General features: G+C 43.7%; 1 protein-coding gene across 4 annotated transcripts in view; it reads right to left on the bottom strand.

Annotated features, from left to right (window-relative positions):
• APBA2 (amyloid beta precursor protein binding family A member 2) overlaps positions 1–19,479 on the bottom strand; it is a 284,562-nt gene that overhangs the window by 61,001 nt on the left and 204,082 nt on the right. For 3 of the 4 annotated variants that reach the window (XM_029066265.2, XM_029066267.2, XM_029066266.2), the window contains 2 exons: positions 6,824–6,969; positions 1,020–1,055 (listed from right to left, as the gene is read on the bottom strand). In XM_029066265.2, the coding sequence (XP_028922098.1) occupies positions 1,020–1,055; positions 6,824–6,969 (182 nt within the window). The remainder of the gene's footprint in view (positions 1–1,019; positions 1,056–6,823; positions 6,970–19,479) is intronic. The other variant, XM_039912036.1, reaches the window with a different exon arrangement.

Raw genomic sequence — 19,479 nt, 5'->3', positions numbered from 1 at the left:
AGGGCTACCTTCCCTTTGACTTTGTGAAAAGGAGTTAAGTTTGATGATAGGAAAGACGCTCATCTGTAAAGACTTTCATTTTGAGCCCAGAGTCCTTACGCAACTTAGAAATTGGCTTTAGTGGGGCCTTAGTGCCCTTCGACCCTCACCTCCTCCTGGTGTCAATCTTTGGAGAAGACCCCAGAAAGAGTAACTGCCACCCACAAGTGCTCAAGAAAAATGAGTCCTCAATTTTAGTCAGAGATTAAACAAGCATTAACTCCTGGCCAGGGAAACCCGCACCGGTAGCTGCGGGGTTAGTCTTAGGCTATCGGGTTTTCTGACTATTGCCAGACAGAGATATGAGAGTCAGGCAGAAATACTAATGTTTAAAATGAAAGGGAATATAAAGAAAAAATATATGTAGCAAAAGCCAGCCTTGGAGTAGCAAGCATTAGTACTTTGGATATCTATATTCTATGCATTGAAATGACAAGGAAGGATATTTCAGAAGTTCTGTGAATGACAATGGTTCAAAATGCATTGCCCAAAATGAACTAAAATATCGCTTGGAAATTTCATTAGCCTGTCCCACTTTAAGAACACATTTTAATTAGGAAAAGTAAATTCTGCTAGTCCCTATCTTGATTTGGTAAACAATATGTTTAACTATCACAATAATTTAATTGCAATATAGTAGGCTTAAAACATGGAATACATATTGCTGTAGTAATTGCTTCTTCTAGAATGTTGTGACCAACAGTTTAAAAATTATTCACTTATTTAGACTTTGCAAACTGCGGTACATTTGAAAAATTAAATGGGAGATGAGGCCAGCAAACCAGAAAGTAGTAAATGGGAGATGGGGTTGGGGAGGAGAACATCATGAAGTTTATGTTCCAATTGATAGTCTAATCTTAAAAATCCAAGGGGAGAGTTCAAAATTACAGCTTTAGAAGGTTAGTGAAAAACAACTCCACAGGGAAGGAAGCACTGAAACATAAACAAATACTATCATTCCAGAGAACATTTTTACACACCGCTTTTTTCTTGATTTTAGCAGCCTTTTGCATCCTCTGAGTAGCATTAAAGGAAGAAGGAAAACAGATGTGTACAACGAGAAATTTGAGGCAGTATATCAATTGAGTCTTTTGGCTGAAGATTCACTCATTTAAAACTGACAGAAGAAAAACAATGTCTGTGGAGGTTGAAAGTATATTTCCATGCGGGTAAATAAATTACAATTGAAAAATTAAAAACAGTTAAATATCCTTAGCACTTGACAGGATCCCTCCCACCCTCAAAGATACATATTTATTGGTCAGGACAGGCTAGGGAAAATGCAGTCAGTGCCACCCTAATTGTTCAGAACCTGTCAGAGCTCCTTTCAGGTTCATCCAGGCTCAGGTTCTACAAGCCCTCAGGGCTGGAGGTTTCTGAAATCTTTAGGCACCTCAGAGTGAAGTGGTGTACAGAGGCACCACTGTTTGTAGTTTCTTCATGCCCCTTACACTCATTTTCATCAACCAACTGGTCAAAATTAAAATACCCTCAGTTCTCCTATATAGTGGGGGTCACACTCTTGCAAAAACCCCAGCTAAGGCAAATCAGCCCTGTCATAGTCACTCATTCTGCCACTGGATAAGCAAAAACCTTTTCTTTTAACACTGCAGGGTTAAAATAGAGTCCAAATAGGCTCGTGTTATACAAAGGAAACTGTGTAAATTCCCTAACAGCACTCTAGCCAAAACACGTGGTGAAAGACAAGAAGGCTGAACGGAGCCTAACAACATTTAAGTAGCAGTTTCCACTCAATACTGACAGAAGACATTTGGGCTGGCTTTAGTTCTCTCCTATCCTATAGCAGCTTCCCCTAGGGAGATAGTCAATGGGAATTATATAATGCCAACTTCTTCACAGCTTCAACTACCATTTCTACCCAATGATTCCCAATCTACGTCTCCAACCCCTAATTCTCTCCACTCTTCAGTCTCACATTTCCTCCTACCTTCAGGATGCCTCTACTTGGATGTTCCACTGACACCTCAAACTTATGTCCAAAACAGAACTTCTCATCTTCCCACTCTGCCCTTCCTCTAACTTTCCAATCACTGTAGATAGATAACACCACCGTTCTCCCTGGCTCACAAGCTGTTACCCTGACTCACCTCTCTCATTCAACCTGCATATTCAGCCTGTCACCAAATCCTGTCAGTAATTTGACATCTCTACAAGCCACCCATTTCTCTCCAGCCAAACTGTGACCATGCTGAATAAAGCACTTATATCTTGTCTTGACTACTGCATACATCACCTCACTGACCTCCTTGGCTCCCAGCTCTCCCCTCTCCAGTTCACTCTGCTGCTCGGATCATTTTTCTCAAAAAACAACAACAACAAAAAAACCCTGTTCTTCGCACATCTCCCCTCTCCTCAAAACCCTCCAATCAATCTTATTTATTGAGCACTTACTGTGAGCAGAACACTGGCTGCCCATCCCTCTTTTGGGATCCCTGTCCATCAAATTCCTTTCCTTGGCTTTAAGGTGCTCGATCAGTTCTCCACCTCTTCCCTAACCTCACTGATCTTTTACAACAACCAGCCTTCACACACTTCTCCTCAAATACCAACCCGCTCCCTGTACCTCCATCTTGTCTCTCTCGCTGCACCTTTCTCACATTCTCCCTCTGGCTAGGAGCTTCCCTTCTGTTCCATATATGACAGACCACCAATCTCCCCATCTTCAAAACCCTATTAAAATCACATCTCCTCCAAAAAACCCTTCCCTACCCTATTTGTCCTCTCTTCTGCATCACGTAGGCACTTGAGCCTGTACCCTCTAAGAACTTTGGATATTCCCATCGGTCCTAGGTCCACAGCTTTTATGTACAAATCCATAAGAGCTTTATCTGTATTTTAATGCCAGTCTTCCACACAAGAATATAAACTTCTTGAGGGCAGGGATCATGTCTACCTACTCTACTATAGTCTCCCAAGTACTTAATACAGTGCTCTGCCCTCAGTTGGTTCTCAATGAATACCACCGATTGATTCTTCACCAGATATGTAGATCAGCTACTATTTGCAACCATTTGAGGGTAGTTGGTTTTTTTTATGGTATTTGTTAAGTGTTTACTATGTGTCAGGCACTGTATTAAGCTCTGGGGTAGATAGAAACTAAGCAGGTTGGACACAATCTATATCCCACATGGGCTCACAGTCCTAATGTCCGTTTTACAGATGAGGCAACAGAGGCACAGAAAAGTTAAGTCACTTGCCCAAGGTCACACAAAGCTAAGTAGCAGAGGTGGGAGTAGAACAGACGCCCTTCTGACTCCCAGGCCAATGCTCTGTTAGGCCACGCTGCTTTTCAGTTAATAATAATGTCTGTCTCCCCCTCTAGACTGTAAGCTTGTAGTGGGTAGGGAACATGTCTGTCAACTCTGTTGTACTGTACTTTCCCAAATGCTTAGTAGAGTGCTCTAAATATTCAGGCCACGTCACCCCAGTCCTCAAAAACCTCTAGTGGTTGCCCATCCACCTCCATATAAAGCAAAAACTCCTCGCCATTGGCTTTAAAGCACTGCAACACCTTGGCCCCTCCTACCTCACCTCACTTCTCTCCTTCTGCAACCCAGTCTGTACACTTGGCTCTTCTAATGTTAACGTTTTCACTGTGCCTTGATCTGACCTGTCTCGCCGTTGACCTCTAGCCCACTTCCTGCCTCTGGCCTAGAACGCCCTCCCTCCTCAAATCCACCAATTACTCTCCCCCATTTCAAAGCCTTACTGAAGGCACACCTCCTCCAAGAGGCCTTCCCATACTAAGCCCCACTTTTCCTCATCTTGCCCTTCCTTCTGCATCACCCTGACTTGCTCCCTTAGCTCTTTCCCCGCTCTCAGCTCCAGAGCACTCGTGTACATATCTGTGATTTTATTTATTTCTATTGATGTTTGTCTCCCCCCACCTAGACTGTAAGCTCCTTGTGGGCAGGGAATGTCACTGTTTATTGCTGTACTGTACTATCCCAAATGCTTAGTACAGTGCTCTGCACACTGTAAGCACTCAATAAATCGGATTGAATGAACAGTAAATGTTCAGTAAATATGATGGAATGAATGAATGGGAGCATGACAGATGCTCGAAGCCCAGGTAACCTGCAGCATTAAGTCATTTTTTTTTTTTTTGCCAACCATAGCTCTACTCTGCTTTGCTTATCTATGTCATCGGATGTCATGACATCTGGACTATGAGCGTATCCATGAGCTCATCCATCAGTCAATGGCATTTATTGGGCATCCATGGGTGCCCATGATTGGATTGCCTCTCCAATAGTGCCAATCCCCTTCAAAAGATGAGCTCAATCTCCTGTAAGGCGGAAATATTTCTTGTGAAACATCATCACCAGGAAGAGAACAGCATGACCTAGCAGATAGAGCACAGGCTGGGAGTCAGATGGATGTGGGTTCTAATCCTGGCTCTGCCCTTTGCCTGCTGTGTGACCCTGGGCAAGTCACTTCACTTCTCTGTGCCTCAGTTATCTCGTCTGTAAAATAGGGATTAAGACTGCAACCCCATGTGGGACATGGACTGTGTCCAACCTGATTAGCTTGTGTCTACCCCAGAGAACAGTGTCTGACACACAGTGAGCGCTTAACAAATACCATAAAAAAGGAAGAGGGAGAAAAAGAAGAGACATTACTTTTCCATGAGCTCATTTGGGCAGGAATGTGTGTGTTGTTGAATTGCATTCTCCCAGTAGCTTAGTACAGTACAAAGCACACAGAAAAAGGCTCAATAAATACAAGTGAATGAAGAATGCAGTAAACTAACACCCTTCTGTGGACTGAATAGTGGGTCTTCTGGGACTTCCTACAGAAAACAGAGCCACCTGGGAAGCCTAATGGTGGCATGTTATAGGAATGGACCCATCTGCAGAAGCAGGGGGACATTAGGTGAACCAACGATGACTTGAAACCAGCTCTGAATCGTTCAATTACTCAAGGATATTTACTGAGCATCAAATGGGTGGACAGGGAACGTGTCTACCAACTCTTTTGTAGTGTACTCTCCCAAGTGCTTAGTACGGTGTTCTGCACACAGTAAACATTCAAGATCCAAGACCTTTGGCTGTCAGGGTGCTGGGATTTACTGCTGCTTGTGCTCACCTCTGCTTTCAAAAGAGGTGAAGATGTACAAAAAGTAACTGTGGATTGTCAGGCTACGCCACGTGGAAGAGTGTATATCTGTAATTCATTTATTTATGTTAATGTCAGTCTCCTCCCTCGACTGTAAGCTCATTGTGGGCAGGAAATGTGTATGTTTATTGATGATGATGGCATTTGTTAAGCGCTTACTATGTGCCAAGCACTGTTCTAAGCACTGGGGTAGATACAAGGTCAACAGTTTGTCCCACGTGGGGCTCGCAGTCTTAATCCCCATTTTACAGATGAGGTAACTGAGGTAACTGAGGCACAGAGAAGTTAAGTGGCTTGCCCAAAGTCACAGAGCTGACAAGTGTCAGAGCCGGGCACACACTAAGCACTCAATAAATATGATTGAATGAACAAATACCACAGATTGATGGATTTATCCAGTGCCTACTTTGTGTAGCACACTGTTTTATGGGCTTGGGCGAGTACAGTAAAGTACCTAGACACAATCCTTCCTCTCAAGGACTTAACAGTCTATCAGGGCCAGACAGAAGCACTGACTACCAACTCGGTAAGCGAGGACACTTGCATCTTGCCCATTTAGCCAATCGCCGCCAGAGTTTTATTCTGCTCTATGGCTTGCTGAATTCTGGGATAAATCCCCTAATGCCTCAGTCCCCAAATCACTTGGAGCTTTCAATGACCCTGTGGTCAGGACTTGAACTTTATTTCCCAAGGAAACTCACGGTACCAACCAGAAACCAAATGCTTCTGAGCTTTAAGGTTAAGCAACAGCAGTTCAGAAACCATCGAGTAGCCTCTAACATGCTCCCCAACCCAGTTGACAGGGTCTTGCAAGCTCAAGACACTGTGATATACCAAATTCTTCCTCTGAGCAGTTCCAACCTTCTCGACTGCAGCATTTCCAGTCATTCAAAACAAGATGATTTAGCCTCCTCTAAATTGCAACATGTGCACTGTTATTATTAATGTATTGAATTTAAATAAAACAATCATCATGCCTAATAATTTTGAATTATTTATGCTGCAAAACAATCAGTTCAGTGAAAAAAAAAAGTTATCCAGATTAATGGCAGATTCATGCTTGTCGCTTTTGAGAAATGCCTTTCTGAATTCAGATAATCAGATACAGCATATTTGACAATGTGTTCACGAAGCAGTAATGTTTTGTGTTTTTTGCAAATTCTACCCATAATGCAAACAACAAAAATGATTGGCCCAGGGATTTGATGCCTGAAACCTGAAACAATCATCTTTCACACTTGACCTCTTGAGACAATGCTCTTTTTTAAAAAAGTGTTTAAAAAAATCCTTCCAGGATGTCACTTAGCGAGGAGGAGAATTCATTTGGAAACGGGTCTCCTGAGATCAGGAGACAACGTCTTCTCACAGAAACTATTTCGTCTTTAGTACTCCTATTGCAGGCCTTAGTTTTAAAGAGTTTTACAATAACCTCTGCAATAATCTATCTTGTATCCTCCAGAGAGTTGTGGGTTTCCATGCACTATTGCTCCAAGTCCTGAAAACACAAAGGTTTTTGCCGTAGTAGAGCTGAAAACTCACTTGACTGCACCCTCGAGTAAATATGACACCGCAGTTATTTGAGACTCCTTGAGAGTTCAGTTTCCAAGGAATCCAGACTATTCCACAGATTAGAAACCACCACTACCTTGACACGGCTGACTGCCTCTTGTGCTTGCATCATGCGGATATTTTTGGAAGGGTTCCTTTCTGAAAGCAATTGTGTAGAACCCAGGTAATTGGCTGCAAAGATGATTCCATCGATGAGATCTTCAGGTTCACAGGGGCCTGGAACTAGAGAGAGAGAGAGAGAGAGAGAGAGAGAGAGAAAGAAAGAAAGAAAGAAAGAAAGAAAGAAAGAAAGAAAGAAAGAAAGAAAGAAAGAGAGAGAGAGAGAGAGAGAGAGAGGGGAAAAGGGAGGGAGAAAGACAGAAAGAGAGGGAGAATTACTTTCTTCCAAGAGAGGTATATAATTAAACTGAATATTTGTTTCCCACAAAGCAGATCTGCAAGCCAGCTACAATAACTATGTTATATTCAAAACAGTTCACCAGAGTCCTGCACCTCAGTGTAAAATGACTAGAAAAGCTAAGATTTACACAACACAAACAGCTGTAGTTGACGGGCTTTTGCCCTCCCTGAACAAGTGGCTAAGTAACAAAATGATTCCTGGAATGGGAGCCAGGAGACCTTACTTCCATCACCAGTGAAAGAAGGAAACACGGGTGAGAGACTCAATTTTTCTGCGTCAAGCTTCAAATTTTTCAAGTGGGATGGTTATGCCTATACATTCTGCCCCCAGTGAGAGCTGGATCCACAAGTGAGTTCCTTTTTTTATGGTATTTGTTAAACACTTACTATGTGCCAGGCACTGTACTAAGTGCTGGGTAGATATGAGATAATAATAATAATGGTATTTGTTAAATGCTTGCTATGTTCCAGGCACTGTTCTAAGCAGCGGGGTAGATACCAGATAAATGAGTTGGTCACAGTCCTGTCCCACATAAGCTCAAAGGCTCACAGATGAGGGACCCGAGGCACAGAGAAGTGAACTGATTTGTCCAAGGTCACACAACAAACAAGTGATGGAGCCAGAAATAGAACCCAGGACCTTCTGACTCTCAGGCCCGTGCTCTAGCCACTAGGCCCTGCTGCTTGTCAGATTGGCCTCTGTCCAAGTCCCATGTGGGGGATCATTGGTATTAATCCCCATTTTACAGATGAGGAAACTGAATCACAGAGAAGTGAAGTGACTTGCCCCAGGTCACACAGCAGAGAGGTGGAGGAGCCAGCATTAGAACGCAGGTGTGTCTGACTCCAAGGCTTTTGTTCTATCCACTAGGCCATGCTGCTTCAATTATTACAGGATAAGTAGTCAGGAGATCTGGGTTCTAATTCTACTTAAGGCTCTGCCACTTATCTGCTGTAAGATCTAGGGCAAGTCACTTTACTTTCATTCATTCGTTCAGTTGTATTTATTGAGCACTTACTGTATCCAGAGCCTGTACTAAGCGCTTGGGAGAGTACAATACAACAATACACAGATACATTCCCTGCTCACAAAGAGCTTACAATCTAGAGGGAGGGGAGACAGAAATCAATACAAATAAATAAATGACAGACATATACATAAATGCTCGGGGCCTGGAAGTGGGGGGAAGCAAAGGGAGCAAGTCAGGGGGATGCAGAATGGAGTAGGAGAAGAGAAAAAGAGAAATAAGGCTTTGAAGCAGCGGAGAGTAATTGCCTGATGGATTTGAGGAAGGAAGGCGTTGGGGTCCAGAGGCAGGACGTAGGCCTGGGGTCGGCAGAGAGACAGGCAAGACCGAGGCACAGTGAGAAGTGAAGCACTTCTCTGTGCCTCACTTTCCTCCTCTGTAAAATGGGCATCTAAAAATTCAAAATCTGTACTCCTAACCCCTTAGAATGTGATCAGCAGGTAGAAAGACAATGGGTCTGATCTGATCATACTCGACCCCAGCGCTCAACACAGGTCTTGGCACAGAGTAAGCATTCAACAAACACAATTATTATTATAATACAGAACGTGTGAAACACAAAGTTTTTTTGGTACCAAGGTGTTACATAAATCTGAGAATGTCACTGTTTAATTTAGCATTGTAAAAAACTAATATTGTTATTATCATCTGCTTGTCACCCTCTGGCAGTAGGGGTCCCTCAAGGCTTAGTAGGGGTCCCTCAAGGGGTCCCCATCTATTCCCCACCTACTCCCACTCCTTCAGAGAACTCATTCACTCCCATGGCTTCAGCTACCATTTCTATGTGGATGATTCCCAAGTCTACTTCTCCAGCCCTGATCTCTCTCCTTCTTTGCAATCCTGCGTTTCCTTTTGCCTTCAGGACAGCTCTGCTTCCATATCCAAATTGTACATTCCATGCGCTTAGTATGGTGCCCTGCACACAGTAAGCGCTCAATAAATACTACTGGATGAATGAATCCCACTGACATCTCAAATTTAACAGGTCCAAAGCAAAACTCCTCCTCTTCCCACCCCAAAACCCGCCGTCTCAATCACTCAGTCTTATTTATTGAGCACTTACTTTGTGCAGAACACTCTAAGTGCTTGGAAAGTTCAATTCAGAAATAAAGAGTGACAATCCCTGCCCACACTGGGCTTACAGTCTGCGGAGGGGAGACAGACATCAAAACAAGGAAACAGGCATCCATATAAATAGAATTATATATATACATATACCTATGTGTATATATATATATATATATATATATACACACACACAAGTGCTGTAGGGTGGGGACGGAGGAAGAGCAAAGGGAGTGAGTCTAGGTGACGTGGAAGGGAGGGGGATCTGAGGAAAAGGGGGCTTAATCTGGGAAGGCCTCTTGGAGGAGGTGCGCCTTCAGTAGGGTTTTGAAGGAGGGGGAAGAATGAATGTTTGGTGGATTTGAGGAGGGAAGGAGCTCCAGGCCAGAAGTAGGACGTGGGCCAGGGGTCGACAGCGGGACAGGCGAGATGGAGGCTCAGTGAGACGGTTAGCGGCACCAGAGGATACTCTCCTTGACTTTCCTATTACTTTAGGTAGCAAGATCATCCACTTGCTCTCACAGGCCCATTACCTAAGCATCAACCTCAACTCATCACTTTCATTTAACCCACACATTCAGTCTCCATGAAATCCTGTCAGTTTAACCTTCACGACATCTTTAGAATCCACCCTTTCCTCTCCATCCAAACAGCTACCACACTGTTCTAAACACTCCATGTCCTACCTTGTCTACTACATCAGCCCCCTTGCTGATCTCCTCGCCGTCCGTCCCTCCCCTGTCCAGCCCCCGTTTCACTCCGCTTCGAGATTATTTTTCTGCAAAAACTTTTAGTCCAGATCTCCCCATTCCTTGGAAACGGCTGCCCGTCCACCTCTGCATCAAACAAAAACTCTTTTCCATCAGTTTAAAAAACACTCAGTCAGCTCTCTCCGTCCTACCTCCTCTCACCAATCCCCTACTGTCTCCCAATCCTCTGACACCAACCTAATCTCTGTACCTCAATCTCATCTCTCTCACCACCAACCCTTCGTGCAGTTTCTCTCTGGCCTGGAACTCTTTCCCTGTCCATATCTGACAGTCTCCACCTTCCACAGTCTCTTAAAATCACATCTCCTCCAAGAGGCCTTCCTAGACTAAGCTGTTTTTTCCTAATCCACCCTCCCCTCTGAATCAACTAATCACTTTGATACTCAACCTAGCCCCACATTACTTATGTAAATACTCTTAAACTGCATTATTTCCCTCCTCATATCAGACAGATAATTGCTCTCCCCACCTTACAAAGCCTCATTGAATGCACATCTCCTTCAAGTCTTCCCTGACTAAACCCTCCTCTCTTCTCACTCCCTTCTGCACTGCTCTTATTTGCTCTTTCATTCATCCTCCCTCTCATCCCCACAGCACATATGCATATATCTGTAATTAATTTATCTATTTATATTAATGTCTGTCTCTCCCTCTAGGCTGTGCGCTCACTGTGGGCAGGAATGTGACTGTTTGTTGTTATATTATACTCTTCCAAGTGCTTAGTACAGTGCTCTGCACATAGTAAGCGCTCAATAAATACTATTGAATGAATGAATGCTTTGCACACAGTAAATGCTCAAATAATGATTGAATTATTTCCTCAATCTGTAATTTATTTCACTGTCTGTCTCCCTTTCTGGATTGTAAGTCCAAGTGGGCAGGGATCTCCTCCTCCAACTGTTGTAATGTATTTTCCTAATAATAATAAGAAGAAGAATGATAGCATTTGCTATGCCCTTCTATGTGTCAAACACTGTTTTAAGTCCTGGGGTAGATCCATGGTAATCAGGCCATCCAGAGTCCCTATCCCACATGGGGCTCATAGTCTAAGTAAGAGGAAGAATGGGAATTGAATCCTCTTTATACAGTTGAGAAAACACAGAAAAGTTAATGATTCTCCCAAGGTCACTCAGCAGGCAAGTGGCAGTGTGAGATTAGAACCCATGTCGCCCAATCTCCTCTTTCCACTATACAGGCTGCTTCCCAAGCACCTAATATAGTGTTCTGTACACAGTAAACAGCACATGAAGCAGCAGGACGTAGTGGCTAGAGCACGGGCCCAGGAGTCAGAAGGCCATGGGTTCTAATCCTGGCTTTTCACTTGTCTGCTGTGTGACCTTGGGTAAGTCACTTCACTTCTCTGATCCTCAGTTACCTCATCTGTAAAAATGGGAATGAGACTGTGACCCCACCTGGGACGGGGACTGTGTCCATCCCAACTTGCTTGTGTTCACCCTAGTGCTTATTACAGTGCCTGGCACATAATAGATGCTTAACAAATACCATAATAATTATTATTATTGTTAGTCAGGACTCAGTAAAGACCCCTGATGGATTAATTGGGTCACAATCTAAGCAGAGAGGAGAAGATGCATTGATTTACTGAATCTCCATTTTACAGGTGAAGAAACCTATCTGACAGGCCGAGATAAGTCAACTGACTTGCCCCGGGTCTCACAGCAGATGTGGCAGAGTCAGAATTAGAACCCAGGTCCTCTGACACCAGGGCTCATGCTCCTTGGCTATGCTGCTAGACTGTAAGCTCACTGAGGACAGGGAATGTCTGTTACATTGTATTCTCCTAAGCACTTAGTACACTGCTCTGCACACAGCAAGGGCTCAATAAATGTGACTAGCTGACTGAATGACTGCTTCCCAATACAATAAAAAAATTAAATCCAATCCAATCAATACTTAGGAAACATTTGAATGCTACAGTAGCACCTTTATTATATTAATTTCTATTTTTTTCCAATGTCCCCTCTGGTAAAAGACATTGCGAAAGGAAGCGATAAAGAGGCCAACAGAAACCCTTACCCGATATTTCCTCCCTTAATAAGAGAGCATTTCCTGAGCAAAAACTCTTCATTGTTATTCTCTCTCACCTTCGATGTCTATTCTGACTCAAATCCCCGGGTAGAACACAAGCCACCATGTTAGATTAGTTTGAACTCAGAGCTGTTGCAAGCGCGCACGTGAGGCTAATAAAATGCTGGGCACCATTAAGAAGGGAAAAGAAAGCTTACCAAAATGCACAGTTCTGACATTATACTTCCCATATTACTCTCATATTTGGAACAGTCTACACCTTTCTGGACCTCACAAAGCTAGGTAAGGTACAGGCCAGGGCGAAATAAACAGTGGGGTAAAGTAGAGAAAAAGCACACCGAAAAGATCAGGAATCGGAGATGGGATAGACGGTAGAGGGGACGTGTCTGAAGTTTACTAAATCTTGGCAGGGAGGACATGGACAGAACACCAAATCCCACAGCCCTGGTGCTAGGCGGTTTTCAAGGAAGCTCGAAAGAAGAAGGTCCCAAGCAAACACAGCAAGCAGTAACAGTATTACTCACTCATTCATTCAATCGTATTTATTGAGCGCTTACTATGTGCAGAGCACTGTACTGAGCGCTTAGAATGTACAATTCGGCAACAGATAGAGACAATCCCTGCCCAGTGACGGGCTCACAGTCCAGTACTAGTATTAATTCACTCAATCGTATTTATTGAGCGCTTAATGTATGCAAAGCACTGTACTAAGCGCTGGGGAGAGTACAATTTAACAATAAACACATTCCCTGACCACAGTGAGCTTACAGTCTATGAGGGGAGACCGACATTTATATACATAAATAGTAGTAGTAAGAGTATTTTTAAGCTCTTCCTGTGTGCAGAGCACTGTACTAAATGCTTGGAAAGTATAATAATAATAATAATTATTACTATTTATGGTATTTGTTAAGTGCTGCGTGCCAAGCACTGTTCTTAGCGCTGGGGTTGATACAGTTATGTAGGTTGGCCACAGTTCCTGTCTAACATGGGCCTCACATTTTACAGATGAGGGAACTGAGGCCCAGAGAAGTGAAGTGACTTGCCCAAGGTCATACAGTAGGCAAGTGAATGAATGAATGATGGCATTTGTTAAGCGCTTACTATGTGTCAAGCACTGTTCTAAGCGCTGGGGGAGATACAAGGTAATCAGGTTGCCCTCGTGGGGCTCACATTCTTAATCCTCATTTTACAGATGAGGTCACTGAGGCACAGAGGTGGAGTCAGGATTAGAACCCGTTACCCTCTGACTCCCAGGCCCATGCTTGATCCACTACATCATGCTGCTTCTACAAGGGCATACACATGGGAATAAGACACGGACCCTGTCCCTCGAGGGGTTTACAACTGACGGTTTCATCTTCCTAACGTGTCTGTCTCTAGTCCTCCCCAACTATACTGTGAGCACCTCGAGGGACAGACTCCGTATCTGATTCTCATCTGTATGCTCGCTCCCAGTCTTTAGTACAGTGCTCTGCTCACAATCAGCACTTAACAAAAACTATTACTACAACTCTAGGTGAGGGAGAGGACTGGAGACAGACATATCGGGAGCAATGAAACAAAATAAAAACAGCATAAGGGACAAAGAAACACACGCACACAGAGACACACACCCAGTCAACAGGGAGCTGTGGCTGGAGGAGTAGGATTTCAGGCTCTTTGTGAACCAGAGGCCATGGTTCATCTGTAACCACAAGCTTTCTCGAGGTCAGGTGTCCCTTCGTGACGCATGCTCAAGGACAAATTCACGTATGAGAAGTACTTAATGGGTAACTAGAAGGAAGGGTATGAATTTTAGAAGGTGATGATGTTTGTTAAGCACTTACTATGTGCCAGGCACTAAGCGCTGGGGTAGATACAAGCTAATCCGGTTGGACGCAGTCCCTCTCCCACATGGGGCCCACAGTCTTAATCTCCATTTTACAGATGAGGTTACTGAGGCACAGAGAAGTTAAGTGACTTGACCAAGGTCACACACCAGACGAGTGGCAGAGCTGGGATTAGTCAAGAAGTCACTCGTAGCTCCAAGGATCCTTTGGGTGACACTCTAGGAAGCCATTCATTAGAAATAGCATAAAATTGCTGAGAGAAACTGCAGACTATCAGAGACAGGTCTGGGAGTCAATGGGTTCTATTTCCTGCTCTGCCACTTGTTTGCTATGTGATTTTGGGCAAGTCGCTTAACTTCGTCTGTAAAATGAGGTTAAAATACGTTTTCTTCCCAAGCGCTTAGTACAGTGCTTCACACTGTAAGTCCGTCAATGGGCAGGGATTGTCTCTGTTGTCGAATTGTACATTCCAAGTGCTTAGTACAGCGCTCTGCACATAGTAAGCGCTCAATAAATACTATTGAATGAAGAACATATTAAGCACTCAAGAAATACGACTGAATGAATATATTAACCTGCTCATTGGGCCTCCATCTCATCTTATTTAGCCACCCTTGCCCAAGTCCTGCCTCTGGCCTGGAACTCCCTCCTCCTTTAAGTATAACAGACCATCACTCTCCCCACCTCCAAAACTTTATAAAAATTACATCTTCTCTAAGAATCCTTCCGCAACTCCCTCTCCTTTCTGGGTCAGCCTGGCATTTGGATTTGTTCTCCTTAAGCATTTGATATTCAGCCCACCCTCTGTGTAAAGCTCTTATGTACATAGTCTTATTTTAATGTTTGTTTCCCCCTCCAAACTCTAAGCTCCTTGTGGACAGGGATCTAAACGCTTAGTACAGTGCTCTGCACACAGTAAGCAAATAAGCACTTCCAATAAATACAATTGATTGAGGAGGAAACAACATTTTTTTGTGGCATTTGTTAAGCACTTACTATGTGCCAGGGACTATACTAAACGCTGGGGTGGATAATAATAATGATAACTGTGGTATCTGTCAAGCACTGTTCTAAGTGCTGGGGTAGATTCAGGTCCATGTCCCTCATGGGGCTCACAATCTTGATCCCCTTCTTATAGATGAGGGATAGAGAAGCGAAGTGACTTGCCCATGGTCACCCAGCAGGTAAGTGGCAGAGTGGGGATTAGAACCCAGGACCATATTCTATCCACTAGGCCATGCCGCTTCTCACTTCTGTAAGTACTTCATAAATACCATCATCCTGATTATCATGTAACTGACTACCACAGAAACCATCGCCAGTAAACTGCTTGAAGGCAGAAACTGTGCTTACCAACCTTATTGTACTCTCCCAAGCGCTTAGTACAGTGCATTTCACACAGTAAGCACTCAGTAATTACGACTTAGAGACTGAATGATGGCCATAATGGCTGGAAAAAGAGGTCAACTTGGTCCTGAGGATCGGACAGCAAGTGGATCGACGACAGGGGCATCGATAGACATTCTCATACCCAATCCCTTTTCTCCCACCCTCTTTTCTGCCCCTGACACCCAGCTAGAAAGAATCAGAGCAGTTAGAAAAGATAATCATCTTTTATCCCCCCCGCCCCAGCTCTTAGAACAGTTCTTGGTACATAGTAAGCACTTAACAAATACCACCATTATAATAAAGCAACTGCAGGGCTGGGGAGAAGTCTTCTTGAGGGAGAGGATAATGTCTACCAACTCTATTGTACTGTTTTCTCCCATGTGCTTAATACAGGGCTTTGCAGAGCGTAAGCACTAAATAAATTCCACTGATTGATCGTAAATGGGGATTTTGACAGAAGAGCAAAGAGACCCAGGCACAGATATGGCACTGGAGTTCTTTGGGATATTATGTCTCTATGTTAGGTTCTGCACTTGGATCTGAATCTTTTAAGCCCTTGATATTCTCCCCTCCCTCAACTCCACAGCACTTATGTATATATCCATAATTTATTCAGCAATGTCTTTCCCCATGGACCGTAAGCTCCTTGTGGGCAGGAAATATTGTCTGTCAACGTTGTTCTATTTTACTCTCCCAAACCCTTAGTACAGTGCTCTGCACAAAGTGTCAAAACTTGCTTACGGTTGATTAATTGACTGATTCCGGCCCTCTAGACTGTAAACTCACTGTGGGCAGGGAACATGTCTACCAACTCTGTTGTACTGTACTCTCCCAAGCGCTTAGTAAAGTGTTCTGGAGACAGGAAATGCTCAAAAATTACCATTGATCCATACTATAGTCAGGCACCATTCAGAATAAAGCAGCTCTCATCTGGTGTTACCATAATTCATGTAAATTAAAACAATGCACAGTTTAACAGATGCTATTTAAGTATGTGTTTTATTTTCCAAAATAGTTTATGCTATTTGAAAAGTTTCTGAATTCAGTTTGGTTATTTGAAAACTTTCTGAATTCACTTATTAGCATTAAAAAAAACCCCTCTTGAAGGTGCAGGGGAAAATGTCATGAATATATGGATGTGCTCCGGGAGATAAATTGTCTACAATTTAAACCTAAATCTCAGCAGCCCAATCACTATGCCTATCCATTTCCTTTAGGAGTTATTGCAGAACACTGAAAAGGTTTCTTTGGGGTGTTATCATGCTTAAAGTCTATAATGATGCACTCTCTCTGCCTCCTTCAATGCTCTGTGATTGTATCACTCACACACTAGACATAAACTTTGGAAGCAATTATCAGCTATTTTCTACCAGCTCGAAAGCTCGGGCATTCAATGTACTTTATTTAGTAAATTGGCTTAAATCAAGGAGCATATTTTATCAAGTTTTCAGAGATACTATGGCGGATCATAATTATTCCTGGGGATTACATACGTTGGCCATATTTAGACACATGTGGCTAGCACTGGAAGAGTTACCACAGGTGTCAGAAATGGCACTCATGTTGGGCTGGCATGATTTATGAGCCAAAGGTCCCCTTACCGACCCACGCTGAAGATGGGGTAGAGATATCAGCATCTTTCACTCAGAGCGAAGGGATAAAGAGGGTTACGAAAGTCTGGCCAAGGTCTGAATGGAAGTTCTATTAAAGCCCTGGTAAACGTGGCCGAAAGACTTCCCAGAGAGAACAGTGGCCAGCAGCAAATATTTAATTGAAATTACAAGCTAAAAGAGTGCCAAAGGAGATTTCATTCAGTAGCATTTATCGAGCACTTACTGTGTGCACAGCACTGTACTAAGTGCTTGGGAAAGTACAATAGAAACAATAAACGGTGACATTCCCTGCCCACATGAGTTCATAGTCTAGAGTGGGGAAGACAGAAATACAAATAAGCATGGACATTCGTTGCCTGAGATTTAAAACTACTTCCAGGAACAATTTATCAGGACCTCAGTTTTCTCATCTGTAAAATGGGGACGCAGGGCCTATTCTTTCATGCATTCAATAGTATTTATTGAGCGCTTACTATGTGCAGAGCACTGTACTAAGTGCTTGGAATGTACAAATCGGCAACAGATACAGTCCCTGACCATTGACGGGCTTACAGTCTAATCGGGGGAGACGGACAAAAACAATAGCAATAAAAAGAATCGAGGGGATGAACATCTCATTAACACAATAGCAAAAAACAGAATCAAGGTGATGTACATCTCATTAACAGAATAAATAGGGTAATGAAAATATATACAGTTGAGTGGACGAGTACAGTGCTGAGGGGAGGGGAAGGGAGAGGGGGAAGAGCAGAGGGAAAGGGGGGGAAAGAGGGCTTAGCTGAGGGGAGGTGATGGGTGGGGTGGGGGGGAACAGAGGGAGCAGAGGGAAAAAGGGAATCTCAGGCTGGGAAGGCCTCTTGGAGGAGGTGAGCTCTAAGAAGGGTTTTGAAGAAGGGAAGAGAGTTAGTTTGGCGGAGGTGAGGAGGGAGGGCGTTCCAGGACCGCGGGAGGACGTGGCCCGGGGGTCGACGGCGAGATAGGCGAGAACGGGGGACGGTGAGGAGGTGAGCGGCAGAGGAGCGGAGCGTGCGGGGTGGGCGGTAGAAAGAGAGAAAGGAGGAAAAGTAAGAGGGGGCAAGGTGATGGAGAGCCTCAAAGCCTAGAGTGAGGAGTTTCCGTTTCGTGCGGAGGTTGATAGGCAACCACTGGAGGTTTTTAAGAAGGGGAGTGACAGGCCCAGAGCGTTTCTGCAGGAAGATGAGCCGGGCATTCTTCCTATTCTTCTCCCCTTCCACAAAGTGAGGTGGAACAGGTTGTTGAACAAGAGGGAGGAAAAGCAAAGGGGAATATTTCAAGGATAATAACAATATTATGGTACTTGTTAAGCGCTCACCACGTACCAAGCAGTGTTCTAACCGCTGGTAGATGCGAGGCAATAAGATTGGACATAGTTCTTATCCTTCATGGAGCTCACTGTCTAAGGATGAGACTGTTACTGAGAATGTGTGTGACATCTGCAAACTTAATAGGCTGGTGTGAGGATTACTACTAATTAGGAAGGTTTTATGAAGGACTTTGGAAGATTTGCAGGTGAATGCAAAAATGATTAATCCAATGCATTTACGAAAATAATAATAATAACATTGGTATGTGTTAAGCACTTACCATGTGCCGAGCACTGTTCTAAGCGCTGGGGTAGACACAGGGGAATCAGGTTGTCCCACGTGGGGCTCACAGTCTTCATCCCCATTTTACAGATGAGGTAACTGAGGCACCGAGAAGTTAAGTGACTTGCCCAAAGTCACACAGCTGACACGAAAAGCCATCTGCTTCAGACATCTACCGCTTTGAGCAGAGTTTGCAAGATAAAATGCTGCAGATTTCCCCTCCTCTCCTCTTTTGAATCTCCCCTTCCCACATTCAATTTACAGGGAGGCTGAGGTCAAGAGGAGGGCAGGGAAGCCCTAAATGTTGAAGTTTACCTCCTCCCCACTTTATTCTATTCCAAAGGTGAGGAAATGGAACCCAGAAGAAGCACAGAAAGTATATTTCTCATCAAAATGAAAAGTCCCAGATCCACTAGTCACCGGAGACCTTTGCATGCAAAACGACAGAAAATCCTGACCTATTAAGGGAACTTTTTCCAGTTCCAAGCTTTTAAGTCACTGAATGTTCTAGAGGAGGAGCTACAAAGAGAGCGCGCTGGAGAGTGACTTTTAATACTAGATGAATCTCAAGCGTTTGGGGAACTACTTAGCCAAGAACAAAATGCAAGGCAGAGCACTCTTCCGCAGACACAGCCTCTTACTGGCGTCTCAAGGGGAAATTAAAGGGCTCTAAGCGGAGGCCAAAGCGTACTGAAACGTCCAACTCTAAACAGGATTCACTGCACGCAGGCCATTCAAAATGACATTCGAATGTAGAGATATTTTTTTCTCCCCCCACAAAATATAAAGTGGGAGAAATACACAGTATGTACGTTTGTAAGATCTCTTGGATGGGTCTCAAATTCTGCCTTTTCATGCCTCCTCTTTAGTCTTAGATGCCTTTGTCCTCTTCTCTGAATGCTACAAAATACATCTATGCTTCTTCCCGCCGAGGAAGACTTGATATGACCTTTCACCAATCCTCCTTTCTTTTATGGTCA

This window comes from Ornithorhynchus anatinus, chromosome 5 (assembly GCF_004115215.2).
Source record: "Ornithorhynchus anatinus isolate Pmale09 chromosome 5, mOrnAna1.pri.v4, whole genome shotgun sequence".
Lineage (NCBI taxonomy): Eukaryota > Metazoa > Chordata > Mammalia > Monotremata > Ornithorhynchidae > Ornithorhynchus > Ornithorhynchus anatinus.
Note: the sequence above shows the minus strand (reverse complement) of the source record. Positions and strands in the feature narration are given on the sequence as shown.